This window comes from Aspergillus flavus, chromosome 5 (genome assembly GCF_009017415.1).
Source record: "Aspergillus flavus chromosome 5, complete sequence".
In the NCBI taxonomy this organism is placed as follows: domain Eukaryota; kingdom Fungi; phylum Ascomycota; class Eurotiomycetes; order Eurotiales; family Aspergillaceae; genus Aspergillus; species Aspergillus flavus.
The window spans coordinates 3,303,456-3,318,983 of NC_092408.1; the positions used below are offsets into that span (position 1 = coordinate 3,303,456).

A 15,528-nucleotide genomic window follows, 5' to 3' on the forward strand; every position below is an offset into this window, starting at 1 on the left:
AAAAGATCACATGACCCACACAACCATCGACTAAGGAAACGCCCAAAAGAGTCGCGGAATTTCACGACCGTTCAACCCGCCAGCGCACCTCCAATTTTCCACCGTCGTCAACCAGACTAACAAACCGCCAAAATGGAGAACGAAAAGGGAGAGATTGTCGATCTGTACGTTGCACTGCCCATAAATCCACTCAGTCTGTGACCTGGTTTTGGTTTTGGGATACAATTTCGGATATGAGCAAGAGGAAGGTGAATATGACTGCGAATTCGATGGAACAAAAAGTCGCCGATTCAGAAAAATCACCCACCACGTCGCAATACAAGCGACTTATATTCCTTCACTTTTTATCGGAGGCGCAGCATATTCTTCCATATCTCCAAAAATATCCGAAATTCCCCAATGACCAAACCACACACATGGAACCCAACAAGCAAAACAGAATTAATCTCATGATGATGAAACTAACATAACTCTCTTCAACCAGCTACGTGCCCCGCAAGTGCAGCGCCACCAACCGCATCATCAAGGCCAACGACCACGCCTCCGTCCAGATCTCCATCGGCAAGGTTGACGAGAACGGCCGCTACACCGGCGAGAACCAGAGCTACGCTCTTTGCGGTTTCATCCGTGCCCGCGGTGAGAGCGATGACTCCCTGAACCGCCTCACCCAGCGTGATGGATACATCCGCAACGTCTGGACCGCCTCCCGCCAGCGGTAAATATGGACTATTTAATTGGTTAAGGTGTGCGGTGTGATTTGGTCGATGGTAAGACTCTCCGGTTCATGCATCATTTATAGTTTTTTTTAGAAGTGTTGGAGGCTAATGGGTTCTTTTTGGTGTTGTGCAGGCTGGTATACCAGTTCCATGGGTATATCGGATATGATTTAAGATAAATGAATGAAGATATTTCATACAGACCAGTCAAATCAATCAAAATCAGTTCATCAAATTTCATTTTCTTTTTTTTTTATCTTCCTTTCCTTGAGTGTTGGTTTGTTGCCCGCTAGGGTTTTGATGTGGTGGTGTCTGCTCTGTAAATCCGTTTCCTACTCTCTGTTTCCTTATTCTCCTGTTCTTCAGGATGCTCAATCGGCACATCAAGGCCTCCTCATTCACAGATTGGATGTACAAAACATCTATCTGGCCCCCATGAGCGAGGAGGTAGAAAGTAACATCCATCCGCCGAATATCACGTCCGCCTACTGAAGAGCCACTGTTGCAGAGCCGTGCGCTGGGGCACAGATACGGGTGGGACATACTATCAGTATTTGTAGATTTTCTATCTGTCTGTGTTGTTGAATATCAAGTAAAAGATTTCATAAGAAACTTTTCATTTTACTTCGGGAATTCGTTGTAGCGTGTCTCATTCAATGCGCATCATAATTCTTTTTGATAGCTCTAAACACATGATATCATTTATATGATCTGAATCTTGGGCTTTCAATAATATCCATCAATCTTTATAAGATCGTCTAATCCTTCTCCAATCTAACCGCTGGGTTGGTCTCGATGAAGTTAAGGTCGACCTTATGACCCAGGAGTTCTCGAATGTTGCTGACACCGTATCTGCGGGGCTTGTTAGCGCTTGATTCATCAAAATTGTGCACGGTTCACTTACTTGATCATGGTAGGTCTCTCGAGACTCAGACCCCATCCATAGACTCTCATATCCTTGGGCAGGCCCATAGGCTCCAGCATCTCCGGACGGAACATACCGCTGTTACCGATCTCAACCCACTTACCCAGGCCCTCGTGGTAACCGAAGATCTCCATGCTAGGCTCGGTGTAAGGGTTGTAGGCGGGCTTGAAACGCAGTTGGTGGATGCCCATCTTAGCGAAGAAGACCTCCATAAATCCGATCAGACCACCCAGGGTAAGACCGAAGTCGGCAATGACACCCTCGATCTGGTGGAACTCAGCCAAGTGAGTGGCATCAACAGCCTCGTTACGGAAGACTCGGTCGATACTGAAATATCTTGCGGGCCGTGGGTTGGCAGCGAGCTTGTGAAGGACATATGTCGAAACTGACGTCGTGTGTGTGCGGAGGACCAACCGTAATGACTCGTCTGCGCTCCAGGGATAGCGGTAGCCAATCGAACCATACTTGCCGTTCTCGTGAACCTCGCGGACGTCCTCCCAGTATTGCTTGTAGTCGAGCGGCATCTCCTGGGATGCTGCAGAGGCGGGCTGAACGGATTTCGGACGGTGAGGGTCGAACTCGGGATCCTCACGAGGGGGGTCTGCCTTGGGGGGGTCTGAGATGTAGAAAGTATCTTGAAGGTCACGAGCGGGATGTTGCTGAGGAACGAAGAGAGCATCGAAATTCCAGAATCCGGTCTCCACGAAGCGGTTGGTAGGCATCTCCTCGAAGCCCATTTCAAAGAAGATATTACGGAACTCCTGACGGACCTTGTTGAGAGGGTGGAAAGCACCGGAAGAAGTGGGAGCACCCTTAGCCTTGAAGTTGTAGGGCTTAAGTTGAGCCGTCTTCCACGAGCCGTTCATGAGCATCTCAGCAGTAAGGTCGGTCTCCTCCTTAACAAACTCCTTGGCGAACTTGGGCCCCTTGGAGATCTTGAAGTTAAGCTCCTTCTGGAAGGCGACCAACTTTCGACGTTTCAAATCACCGAGGGCCTTCTGGTCCTCCAGGGTCTGAGTCTTCTTGACAGTCAACAACTGCTCACGGGTCTCGTCCACGATCGAGTCAGTGTTTGCCCGCAGCAATTGTCCATCCTTCTTGATCCAGCCCCTCTTGAAAGCATTTCCCTGACCAACTTTGGCGTTGTCCTTTCCAACAATACCAGGCAAGTCACCGATCTTCAACCCCTCCATAGCAGCCACAACGGCCTGGAAAACCTTGGCTTCATGACTACCATTGGCGGCGATTTCTTCACCTTCCTTGGTCAGTGCGGCGACTTCACGCTCAATTGTTTCATATTCGACCATCTGTCGCGAGGCCAGACGATCAAGCGCACTCTTGACATTCAATGAGGGGTGGGAGGGGAAAGCTTCGCTGGAAAGAATCGGTGCGTCGGACGCGGACAGGGCGTCCAGTAGGGGGTTCGTCAGATCGGACGCCATGGCTGCAGTCGTGGACCACAGGGAAATAGGCGGGGGGCGTTAAAGGAAAGGTGCTGGAAGAGCAAATCGAGGACTCGAATTATGCAACAGATACTGCCCACTTTCCGAATTGTGACTCTTTGGCGGCTCTTGTGTGGTTACGGTAAGTGACGCGGACCATAGACGCCATCCCGTGACTTGGCTTTTACCTTTACCCCGCCGTCTATCAATCAAGGATCTTTATCAGGAAAGCTAGTTGTATGCTTCCTATAAAAGCCCTTTCCTCCGAATCCCTCTCGTGTATGCACGATACGCGTAATCCATTACATATTGTCCATATAACCGAGAGGGACATATAGTATCATACCCCTAACATTCAATTATCCTATGAATACTAATCCCTACAATTCAGATGTGTGCCGACGGGGACAGATTTATATCATACATTCCTCTCACCTGAGTCTTCACCTGCCCTCATGATCTTAAACAGATGATCGATCATCCAGGTGAATGACAACGATCGGAATCCTAGATTGCGTAGATATCAAAGTCACAGGTATTGCACAATTGCCAATCTTACGGTTCATGAAACTGCAAAGCAAAAATACATCGCGCATGCCTGGGGATGTGGAGGATGATCATTAATTTGCATATACTGTAGCTCTAGACCATCTGTAAACTGCAAGGGGTGGTTGGAAAGGAATGATATTCAAAAGCCATGTATGGACAACATACTTAAATTACCAAATGAAGGGTCATCTGTCCACTTATGGTCAAGACGACAACCCCGGCATTCCACGGTGAAATACAGTCATTGTGCAGCAAAAGTTACTTGTCAGGTGATGTGTCGTTGACGATCCTAGATGCTAACCAACAACTTGGAGCCTGTCTTTTTTATAGACGTTCGGAGTAACTGGGTGTAAAGTAAGACGGTTGTGCGTGGCGTTTAATATATACTACCTGAAAGGGCGCTGCTTTAGTGGTCGATGGTCAACTGCGTAGGCTGCTAATGCCAACTAATATATAGTGTTAGGGAGTCCGATGCCTACTAGTATATTGCGTGTAACAATAAATTTGAAACAACTTCTCCATGCCGGGGTTGACTTTGTCTGACCTCAATGTAGAGATCCAATTTGGTCTGTTAACCGGGTAGCCCTAACATGTAATAGAATAGCTATGATTTTGGATACACAGCGTATTGCAATACCCACGGAGTGGTAAACTGTCATGAGACACTTAACCTGAATAGACATTATACATCACTGGCGGCAGTGGCCCGGGGTGCCACCGCAATTGGCTGTCATCCCGAGGCTAAGACCAGAGAGTATGCCAGATATTGATTAAAGAAGGCTTTAGGCCCATGCACCTCGACTGGCGCTGCATCGGAACGGCAGTTGCTGAGCACGATGGATCATTTTTCGAGACAGAACCGCAACAGATATTCCTTTCCCATGTCAGAAATTTGGGTCCAGTTAATATCTTGTGGATTTTGAGTAGACACTACCGCAGCATATGCTAGTTAGTCTCTTAGTGCTACCTCGTTATGATTGCCGGTGCATACTACCTTGGACTCTTAAATTGCCAGGTCATCGCTGGCAAAGTTACTAATAAGCAAATGAAACTAAGAACAGTAAGCAGGACAACCAAGGAGATTGTGATTTGTCCACGCCTTTCATCCAACCGGGTACTAGTTGGCTTCTGAGTCCGAAGGAAACAGCCTCCCCAAAAGGGCATCTCGTCAGCCCTTTAAACCTCGACGGGATTTTTTACAACCTCGCATGAGGGATCTGGAAGAGGAATGGACCTGGTGGAACCTTCTCAAGCTATCACGTCCATAATTGGCTTATAAGTTGCTTTATGGGACCCGCACGCAACCGTTAAGTTCTGGACTTAAGGACGCCGTCGATGTTCCGGGGGGACCTTAGCGCTGTAAGGGTGATACTGGTATTTCTATTACTCCCGGATGACTTAGGGACAAGAGTTCCCTTCCCCCACCGTTTGACGGTGATGCCTATCTACCTAAAGGGTGCCACTTTTTTACTAGAATGGTTCGCAAGATTTAGCCGATGAAGCTTTTGTTTGGAACCTCCCCATCACAATTAAAGCGAGGACCAGTGAGATCCATCCGAAGTTACCAAAGACCTCAATAGACTTCATTAGGAACCAAAGGTGGTGGAAGTTGACGAGGAAGATCTCATATACACGTGGATTTTAGGAAACACTCATGTGTGTACCTGGCCGTGGGTATTGTATGTTATACATACAGCATACAATACCAATATGCACCGAAACCCTCCACTATCATTTAGGTAAGAAAGAATGATTGATCAACTTGAAGGCCCTACCTAAAGTTGATGTACACTGTATGTATGTTGTATGTACCCTGTAGGGTGAGCTTTTCAAGCTTCGAGTCCAGGTCCAGATACCTGGTTTCTTGATTTCTTCTCGTCCTTGATGAACTTGGCTTTTTTTTGTTTTTTCGTTTTTTTTCTCTCTTGCTCTTCCCCGCTCCTTCATCTCGATATTCTCCGCCCTTCGCCCGTCATCCTTGTCCGTAACCCCCCTGACCACAAGTGGTAAGTAGTGTGATAGGTAATAACCGGGGCCAGCACTACCAGCTAGAGCCACCGCCATACGATCGCCACTAGTCCTGGAGGTGATCACCACAATCCTAACATAATAGGATGACGATGAAACAAGGATCAACATGCACACACAAATACACACACATACACACGCATATCGGTCAAGAAATTCATTTCTTTTTCTTTTTCCCTCCCATATAATAATCGACAAGGTATCCCCTTGTTTACCTAGTTCCTATTCTAATGTTGATATGTCGTACTATTATTAATCTTCGGTACCTTGGAACAGAACCGAGGGACAAAAGAAAAGTGATTGGCTCTGGTGAAAGGTAATTCGGAACAATCCCCCTTAACAGGGAAAATATCGCCAAAAAGGAACCTTGGATAACTCGGAGTGAAAAACCCAGCGACCAGGAAATAAAAGCGGATGGATCGGTAGTTAAATTGACAAGGCATGATGGAGGCTTTGAGGATGCCCCGTGCACCACGACGCAGAGTCTCACAAGTTACGCCTTGTACACCGTGGGTGTGGCGGTTAACCAAGGTGTCGAGAGTGGCTTAAAAGATGGGTAGTGGATTCTAAAGCCCACGCACTAACTTCCGGCATATCCACACACCCGGCCAGTCACAGGTCAGGATATGAAGGGTCGGAGTGAGACACGCACACAAAAGCCAGGAGAGACAACCCTCCACTTGCTGCTATTATTACTTGGTGGTCATTTTATTTGGATTCTATTGCACCATTCCCCAAGCTCTAAGACTTGGAGCAATGTTAGATGGAGTCTATTGTGTGAACTAAATGTATTATTATTAGTAGGTAGCAGAGACGAATCTCCACAGGGGAAAATGAAGTCGACCATTGGAAGAGAGGCAAGCAAGAAGTGTCCTGAGGCAGCACCAGGGAAGAGGTAAAGTATTTTCCTTTCGGTACCTGGCCGGACCGAAGGTACACAGTACAGACGACGCGATACATAAGAGGAAGAACGTTGACGGTGAAGTAGAAGAAAATATCCATTGGCTATGTAAATTTACAGCTAGGAATTCTTGATGGCTTAAATTCTTGAGTGCATCGAACATGTATTACTCTTTTGCTTTTCTTTTTTGGAGCTGTAGCATTTTCTCATCTCATAGGGTTACTAAACCACTCTATACTCTACCCAACTAGTAACAATACCCACCACAGTGGACGGTGATTCAGCAGGTCAGTGGAAGTCAAGTCAAGTCTAATAGCATTATTCCTCTTTTTTTCCTTGTTCCCCCTCACAAGTGTCGTAGTTCTTTCTATCTTCTCTTTCTTTCACTCCGCCCCCTTACAAAAGTCCACAATCCAGGATTTTGTCATTTTCTAAATCGGACCCTCTCGGAGGAGGGCATCGGATACAAAAAATAAAGAAGCAAAAAGAACAAAACGAAAAAGAAAATACTAAGGGAAAATAAAGAAGAAAGGATTTTATTCCAAACGAGCAAACAATCCAAACCAAGAACCCCTCTCCTCCATAGATTCAGACAGCGAGAGAAAAGAGGGAGAGAGAGAGTTATTGATGATTTTCCCGTTAATTACAGTATTCATTTTTAGTTTTGTTAGTTATTAGTATTCTTTTTTTTGGCTCTTTTCCTTTCTAAGGAAAGGTCCTCTTCCGTGCGCCCTCACTCCAAAAGAAAAAAAGAAAAAAAAAAAAAGGAAAAAGAAATCAGCCAAACCAAACCAAACTGAACCAGAAAACTTACGCTTACTGATCTCTTTCGTTCTCTCCACCGAACCAACTGCTCAAACTCACAACCACAATCTCAACCTCCGTTCGATAATCCTAAACTCCCCTTTTCAGTGGGTTTCCCCTTCGACTGACCGTCTCCCTATTCGTTTTCCCTTTTTTTTTTTTTTTCCTTTCTTTTTTTTAATTTCTTTTTGCTTTCCCTCGCCTAGACAAGACGGTCTTTGTCTGCTCGGTCGCTGCTTTGTCCCCTTCGCCTTAATCCTCGACCGTCCATCGGAAACCCTGTGCTCGCTCTCCACAAGGACACCCCCATGTCGCCTTAGCAGATTCGCCCGATCATTCGTGTCAGTAACACGGCTTCCCGTCAGGTAGGTTAGGTTCATCTTCAAACGACCTTCGGATCGTCCTCCTCTTTTTACCCCATCGTTTAATTTTCACGCTGCTTTTGCTCCTCTGTCCTCCTCGTCCATTCCATACCACTTTCTTTTTTCTTACCTTCCCCCCCCTCTGTCCTTCACCCAATCACCAACCGCTAGTTACTTGGTGATTTTTCCCTTTTTTGCTTCAATATTCTTTTTTATTTCCTGTACCATTCCCTTCACCAACTCTATCTTTCTTTTCGGTGATCGTTTATATCTTCCCCTCCCCCCTTGACTATTCACTATCCGAGTATTATCATATAGACTCGTCCCTCTATCCCGATCATCTGGAATACGCCTCACTCCTTTTTCATCTTCCTTTTGCCCTACGGGATTTCTTTCATGTTGCCCTCCCTTTAAAACTGTTAACTGGACCGGGATCTTTATCTCTTTTTCTTTTGGGATAGCGTCTCATTCTCCGTGTTTTCATATTTAGACGAATTTTGCACGAGCGAAAGGAGAACAAGAAAATTCTTCACAGCAACACTACTTATGTCCCGTTTGTGATTGAGTCGTCCTAGGCACAATGGCTGGCGCGGACGAAACGCTCGCGGCCGCTGCTGCCATCCTTCGGGGTCTTGCCCGCGAAACCCCTCGCTCCGGCTCCGCTCCTCCCTTTGATTTTCCGCTATCGCACGCCTCATCTAATGGCTACGACACCAAAGTCACCAAGCTACCGGGAGATGCAAGTTCGTCAAAGGCAGCCTTTGAAAATGAGTTGGAGGCGTTGGTTCGTCGAGTTCAACGACTGGAATCACAAGCTGTCAGTCACCAGACTTCCCCCGGAACTTTCCCTGAATCCTCCCAGTCTTCCCTCGGCTCTACTGAGAGGGAAGCTGACTTCTTGTGGTCTTTTGGACTTTCTCGCTCGTCGTCCCAGCAACTTTCTAACTTCTCTTCCACACTACAGCAGCAAAACTCCCATAGACCCCACCACCCAAGGCGGATAGAAGAGCCCGATGAGGATATTGAGGAGGAGGAGAGCGACGAAGATGAAGACCTGGACTCGAGGACTCGACTGGTACGCGAGGAGGACATCAGTTATCTACGAAACCATGTTCAGAAACAGGCGGAGGAAATAAGCTTTCAGAAAGACATTATCGCTCAAGTTCGTGATGAATTACAACAGCAGGAAGAGCAAACGCGACGGGCTCTGACCAAGGTTGAAAACGAGGATGTGGTCCTGTTGGAGCGGGAGCTTCGCAAACACCAGCAAGCCAACGAAGCTTTCCAGAAGGCCTTAAGGGAGATCGGTGGCATCATCACCCAGGTCGCTAACGGTGACCTGTCAATGAAGGTGCAGATCCATCCTCTGGAGATGGACCCCGAAATTGCTACATTCAAACGGACGATCAACACTATGATGGACCAGCTGCAAGTGTTTGGTAGTGAAGTGTCTCGAGTCGCACGAGAGGTCGGAACGGAAGGCATCCTTGGTGGCCAGGCCCAGATCACAGGGGTCCATGGTATCTGGAAGGAGCTTACGGAAAACGTCAACATCATGGCCAAGAATCTCACGGACCAAGTGCGTGAGATTGCTGTGGTCACAACAGCTGTCGCTCATGGTGATCTGAGCCAGAAGATTGAAAGTCGGGCCCAGGGCGAAATCTTGGAACTGCAACAGACCATCAATACCATGGTGGATCAACTTCGTACCTTTGCCACAGAAGTTACACGCGTCGCACGTGATGTCGGTACTGAGGGTGTCCTGGGTGGACAGGCTCAGATTGACGGAGTGAAAGGCATGTGGAACGAACTCACGGTTAATGTCAACGCCATGGCGAATAATTTGACAACCCAAGTGCGAGATATCGCTACAGTCACGAAAGCGGTCGCCAAAGGTGATTTGACGCAGAAGGTCCAGGCCAACTGTAAAGGAGAGATTGCAGAGTTGAAGAATATTATTAATTCCATGGTGGATCAATTGCGGCAATTTGCACAGGAAGTCACGAAGATTGCTAAAGAGGTCGGTACAGATGGTGTCCTCGGTGGTCAAGCCACGGTTAATGATGTGGAGGGTACATGGAAGGATTTGACCGAAAATGTCAACCGAATGGCCAACAATTTGACGACTCAAGTCAGAGAGATCGCTGATGTCACTACTGCAGTAGCAAAGGGTGACCTGACTAAGAAGGTTACTGCGAATGTCCAAGGTGAAATACTGGACTTGAAGAGCACGATCAATGGCATGGTGGACCGACTCAACACCTTTGCCTTTGAGGTCAGCAAAGTTGCTCGTGAGGTCGGCACGGACGGTACTCTTGGTGGCCAAGCCAAGGTGGATAACGTGGAGGGCAAATGGAAGGATCTTACCGATAACGTCAACACCATGGCCCAGAATTTGACATCGCAGGTACGGAGTATCTCAGATGTCACTCAAGCCATTGCCAAGGGTGATCTCAGCAAGAAGATTGAAGTGCATGCTCAGGGAGAGATCTTGACGCTCAAGGTCACAATCAATCACATGGTTGACCGACTCGCTAAGTTTGCAACTGAGTTGAAAAAGGTCGCGCGCGATGTCGGTGTTGACGGCAAGATGGGTGGTCAGGCTAACGTTGAAGGAATTGCTGGAACATGGAAAGAAATCACTGAGGACGTGAATATTATGGCAGAAAACCTCACGTCCCAGGTGCGTGCATTTGGCGAAATCACAGATGCTGCGACAGATGGCGATTTCACGAAGCTTATCACTGTTAATGCTTCTGGAGAGATGGACGAGTTGAAGCGGAAGATCAACAAAATGGTTTCCAACCTCCGGGATAGTATCCAGAGAAACACCGCCGCCAGGGAAGCAGCTGAGCTTGCTAATCGTACCAAGTCTGAGTTCCTGGCCAATATGAGTCACGAAATCCGTACACCCATGAATGGCATCATCGGTATGACGCAGTTAACGCTAGATACGGATGACCTCAAGCCTTATACCCGTGAGATGTTGAATGTCGTGCATAATCTTGCAAACAGCTTATTAACGATCATTGATGATATACTTGATATCTCGAAGATCGAGGCAAACAGGATGGTTATCGAAAGTATCCCCTTCACAGTGAGAGGAACCGTCTTCAACGCATTGAAGACACTTGCGGTGAAGGCAAATGAGAAGTTCCTTAGCTTGACCTACCAGGTCGATAACACAGTACCAGACTATGTCACTGGTGATCCTTTCCGTCTTCGTCAGATTATTCTTAACTTGGTGGGCAACGCCATCAAGTTTACGGAGCACGGAGAGGTCAAGCTCACGATTCGAAAGTCGGACCGCGAACAGTGTGCGGCCAACGAATACGCCTTTGAGTTTTCAGTATCTGACACCGGAATCGGTATTGAGGAGGACAAACTTGATCTAATATTCGACACCTTCCAGCAGGCTGATGGCTCAACAACGCGCAGGTTTGGTGGAACAGGCCTTGGTTTATCTATCTCGAAACGCTTGGTGAACCTGATGGGTGGTGATGTATGGGTTACGTCTGAGTATGGCCATGGTAGCACATTCCATTTCACGTGTGTTGTGAAACTCGCCGATCAGTCTTTGAACGTCATTGCTTCTCAGCTGCTGCCGTACAAGAATCACCGCGTCCTCTTTATCGACAAAGGGGAGAATGGTACACAGGCGGACAATGTCATGAAGATGCTCAAGCAGATGGATCTGGAGCCATTGGTTGTTCGAAACGAAGATCACGTTCCGCCCCCTGAGATCCAAGATCCGTCTGGCAAGGAGTCTGGCCACGCTTACGATGTTATTATTGTGGATTCAGTTGGCACGGCACGGTTGCTCCGGACGTTTGATGACTTCAAATACGTACCGATTGTCCTGGTCTGCCCGTTGGTGTGCGTAAGCTTGAAGTCTGCCCTGGACCTCGGAATCAGTTCGTACATGACCACACCATGTCAACCTATAGATCTCGGTAATGGCATGTTGCCTGCGCTTGAGGGACGCTCTACTCCTATTACTACCGACCACTCCCGTTCCTTTGACATCCTCCTGGCAGAGGATAACGACGTCAATCAGAAACTGGCCGTTAAAATCCTAGAGAAACACAACCATAAGGTTTCCGTCGTCAGCAACGGCCTGGAAGCTGTGGAAGCCGTTAAGCAACATCGGTACGATGTCATCCTGATGGACGTGCAGATGCCCGTCATGGGTGGTTTTGAGGCAACAGGTAAGATTCGTGAATACGAGAGGGAATCCGGTCTCAGTCGGACGCCGATAATCGCCCTTACTGCACACGCTATGTTGGGCGACCGAGAGAAGTGTATACAAGCTCAGATGGACGAATACCTCTCGAAGCCATTGAAACAGAACCAAATGATGCAGACCATCCTCAAATGTGCTACACTTGGTGGTTCGCTTTTGGAGAAGAGCAAGGAATCGCGAATCTCGAGTAGCGGCGAGATGCATCCGGTTCATCACGGCCCCGACGGTAAAGGCTCACGTCCGGGCATGGAAGGTAGATCTATCACTGCATCGAGCACCGTTAACCGGGGAAGCCTTGCAAGTCCCAATGTCGAGAAGGCCGAGGACCTTTCCATGGAGCGGGTAAGTCAATTGAATCTTCCACGTCTGAGCAAGCGTACTGATCTAACGAATAAGCAGGCATTGCTGCGGTCCAATAGCTCGTGAAACGTTCTAGAAATCTGCCTTCGCTTCTTTTTCGTTTCCTTTCATATTTCAAGTGGCTTCGATGCGAACCTTATATACCCTTTTCATTTGCGCGCCCGTAAGAAATGCTTCTTGTCATGGTTGACCTCCTCAAGGTGCCTTTGTTTCATTTTGGATTTTTCTTTTCGGGGAAACTCTTCTTGATTCTCACCTCACTCCCTCCTACTACTACGCCTCTCGCTTATTATTCCCCGATGATCTAGTCGAACTTACTGTTACCCTGCATATGTTTTTCACTGGATCCATGTTGACTGTCTCTGCCTATGGCCATGTTTTCACTTGTTTGACCATATCATATTCATCATGGTTTTTTTTTTTTGATTTCGGTTGTTGCTATGCCAGCTGTTTTCTGGTGTAAGGTGTTGGGCGTATGGAATCACTGGTAGGGTTCTTCCGAATAAACCTGCGGCATGGGATAAAGACAAATACCGAGCAAGTTGAAGCAACCGTTAGAAGGGAGCCAGTATCCCTCGCCATAACGATTGCCGGATTCTCTTGCGTATCGTGCAGTTGATCTACCAAAGCTCCTTTCTCTTTTCCCCTCCATCTCACACGCATACCATTGCGTTGGGCCTTCTCATTTTCCGTTCCTATTTGTATTGTATTTAATCTTTGTTTTCTCCTCATATTAGCAGATGAAACTTTTGGCTTGGGGTCCTGGGAGCTCTGGATCTGCAACACTTCCTCCCTTCATATCTCCTTACCCTCTTCTTTTCGGCGTGTATAAATTGTTTTTCTGGAACGGCTATGCGATTACTGTCCTCGAAAGGAATTACACCTAAAGACTTTACGACTAAAGTGACTACTACACACCCCTGTCGGCCTTTTCTAGTACGCTTATAGACTACCAATAGTAAAACCGAAATATCATTCAGCAAACATCTACCATTCATCCACTAAGATTAAGGATATAAACGGTCGACGGTAAAGACTCTGTAAGCAACATGCGCCTGCATGCCTGGGCCACTTAGATACTCTCAAGAACAAAACAATTACCTCCTCGATACCTTACAATTTTCATTCCTCATCTTCGTCCTGATCATAGTCCGGCTCGAAAGGCCTACCGGTTGTCTTGGGCTTCTTACCCGTCTTAGGCTTAGTGAAATTCCAATGCTTTCCTCCCTTTATGTGCCAACGGGGATATGCCCTCTTTACGAGGGTTGTTTTAGGAGGGGGGTCATCACCGGGAGGATCATCACCTGGAGGGTCATCTTCAGGAGTTTCTGTCGGAGGGACAGTTGGTACGGTCGTTGTTGGCTTCACTCCTTCCTCTGAAGAGGATGAGGGTTGGGTCGGTGTGACACTGCCAGGTGGCGAAGCGGTGGGTACCGGAGGTCCGGGGGGTGAACCAGTTGGGGTCTCCGTTGGGGTCTCCGTTGGAGTCTCTGTTGGTGGCTTGGTGGTAATACCAATCGGAGGGATTGGTTTGGTGGTTGGTTGCTCGCTTGTTGGAGGTTGAACTGGTGTTGATGGCGCCGGTTTAGTCTCTTCCGGGGTGCTTGTCGGAGGTTGCTCACTGGGTGGAGGTTGGACTGGAGTACCCGGTGGAGACGCCGGCTTGGTTTTGGTTGTTCCTGGGGTGCCTGGTGGGGAGGCTGGATGAGTAGTTGGATGCACACTAGGTGGAGGTTGGACTGGAGTGCCTGGTGGAGACGCCGGCTTGGTTTTGGTTTTGCCCGGGGTACTTGATGGAGGAACTGGTTGAGTAGTTGGGTGTACACTAGGTGGAGGCTGGACTGGAGTGCCTGGAGTGCCTGGAGTGCCTGGAGTGCCTGGAGTGCCTGGAGTGCCTGGAGTGCCTGGAGTGCCTGGAGTGCCTGGAGTGCCTGGAGTGCCTGGAGTGCCTGGAGTGCCTGGTAGGGTTGCTCCTGGAGTGCTTGATGGAGGAATGGATTGGGTTGGTGGAGGCTGGACGGGTGTGCTTGGTGGCGGCATAGGCTTAGTTTCACCAGGGGAGCTTGACGGAGGAATTGGTTGGGTAGTTGGGTGCACACTGGGTGGAGGTTGCACCGGCGTGCTGGTTGGTGGGACCGGCTTGGTTTTTCCTGGGGTGACTGGGGGAGGGATTGGCTTAGTTTTCCCTGGGGAGCTTGATGGAGGAGTTGACTGGGGCGGTGAAGGCTGCACTGGGGTGCTCGTCGGTGGATGGATGGGGGTGATGGTTGAAGGGATGGCGCTGGTAGGCTGAGGCTTCACCGAGGAGGATATAGTCGGAACAGGTACAGTGGTTAATGCTGGCGGACCTCCGGATGTTGAACCTCCACCACCGGGTCCCACGGGGATGGTTGGGCATGGTGATTGACCTGGTAGACTGGGGCTGGGACCGGGACCGGGACCGGGACCTGGTTGGCTACCGCTTATACCACTTGTTTGACTAGTTCCAGCTCCTGGTGTGCCAGGCGGCACTGGGAAAGACGGGGAAGGATGAGGTTGAGTTACACCTCCACCGCCACTTGGAGTGGGTGTCGGCACACATGCCGTTGCAGTCACAGTGACGGTCACTGTTGTAGCGGCAGGGCATGAGGGGAGCGAAGGGCATGGAGAGCATGGCCCTGCAATTCGAATGGTTAGCTGCTTGGGTCAATAGAAATGACGGATCTGGAGCGGCGATACCTGGGTAGGATGAACTAGGGCGTGGGCTGGTGGTTATCCCGGATACTGTTGGCATCGAGCCTGAGGGTATGACACCAGCTGTCACTCCATATACAAGGCTCCAGGAGGCAACAGCCAGAGTAACCAAACTCATCGCGGGGGCCATTCTGGATGTCAATCAATGTTGACAGAAGGGGCAGAGACTGAAACAGCAGATGTGCCGCAGAGAGGAAGCAGTAAGGGAATCGTAAAGTACAAATACTTGAGCAGTATGCCGTGCTGGATGCATTCATGATGATCGTTGTATGTCATTGAACAAAGATGTTGCATATGAGGCGTGTGCTCTCCCCGGAATTGAACGACCGTGACACACCTGTGAGCCGTCATGGTGACGGATAAATTTCTTGGGCATGCTTGAGAAGATCAAAATCCAATCAAAGGAATGGTAGACTGTGAACGGAAGACTTCTCCGGTGTCGAGATATAGGCGTCGTTATGACCA

At 48.5% G+C, this 15,528-nt stretch overlaps 5 protein-coding genes across 5 annotated transcripts; 3 read left to right on the top strand and 2 right to left on the bottom strand.

The window, feature by feature from the left end:
- Window positions 1-132: 132 nt before the first annotated feature.
- F9C07_8897 (40S ribosomal protein eS21) lies at window positions 133-719 on the top strand (the record flags this gene model as incomplete). Its single annotated transcript, XM_041293233.1, has 2 exons — window positions 133-164; window positions 485-719. The coding sequence occupies 2 exons, from the start codon at window positions 133-135 to the stop codon at window positions 717-719; spliced, it is 267 nt and encodes an 88-aa protein (XP_041148081.1).
- A 755-nt stretch (window positions 720-1,474) lies between these two features.
- Window positions 1,475-3,083, bottom strand: F9C07_8898 (beta subunit of Phenylalanyl-tRNA synthetase; the record flags this gene model as incomplete). The annotated part of the gene is made up of 2 exons (XM_041293224.1): window positions 1,475-1,568; window positions 1,621-3,083. The coding sequence occupies 2 exons, from the start codon at window positions 3,081-3,083 to the stop codon at window positions 1,475-1,477; spliced, it is 1,557 nt and encodes a 518-aa protein (XP_041148082.1).
- A 1,769-nt stretch (window positions 3,084-4,852) lies between these two features.
- On the top strand, window positions 4,853-14,184 carry F9C07_2285239 (HAMP domain protein). The gene is made up of 4 exons (XM_071510750.1): window positions 4,853-7,730; window positions 8,218-8,544; window positions 8,692-12,312; window positions 12,370-14,184. The coding sequence occupies exons 2-4, from the start codon at window positions 8,308-8,310 to the stop codon at window positions 12,394-12,396; spliced, it is 3,885 nt and encodes a 1,294-aa protein (XP_071364570.1). The 5' UTR covers window positions 4,853-7,730; window positions 8,218-8,307; the 3' UTR covers window positions 12,397-14,184.
- On the top strand, window positions 6,287-6,559 carry F9C07_8899 (uncharacterized protein; the record flags this gene model as incomplete). The annotated part of the gene is made up of 2 exons (XM_071511837.1): window positions 6,287-6,418; window positions 6,488-6,559. The coding sequence occupies 2 exons, from the start codon at window positions 6,287-6,289 to the stop codon at window positions 6,557-6,559; spliced, it is 204 nt and encodes a 67-aa protein (XP_071364569.1).
- Window positions 13,258-15,514, bottom strand: F9C07_1694170 (uncharacterized protein). The gene is made up of 2 exons (XM_041293225.2): window positions 15,049-15,514; window positions 13,258-14,987 (listed from the first exon to the last, which is right to left on the bottom strand). Exons 1-2 carry the CDS (start codon window positions 15,191-15,193, stop codon window positions 13,453-13,455), a joined length of 1,680 nt encoding a protein of 559 aa, XP_041148084.1. The 5' UTR covers window positions 15,194-15,514; the 3' UTR covers window positions 13,258-13,452.
- Window positions 15,515-15,528: the final 14 nt, after the last annotated feature.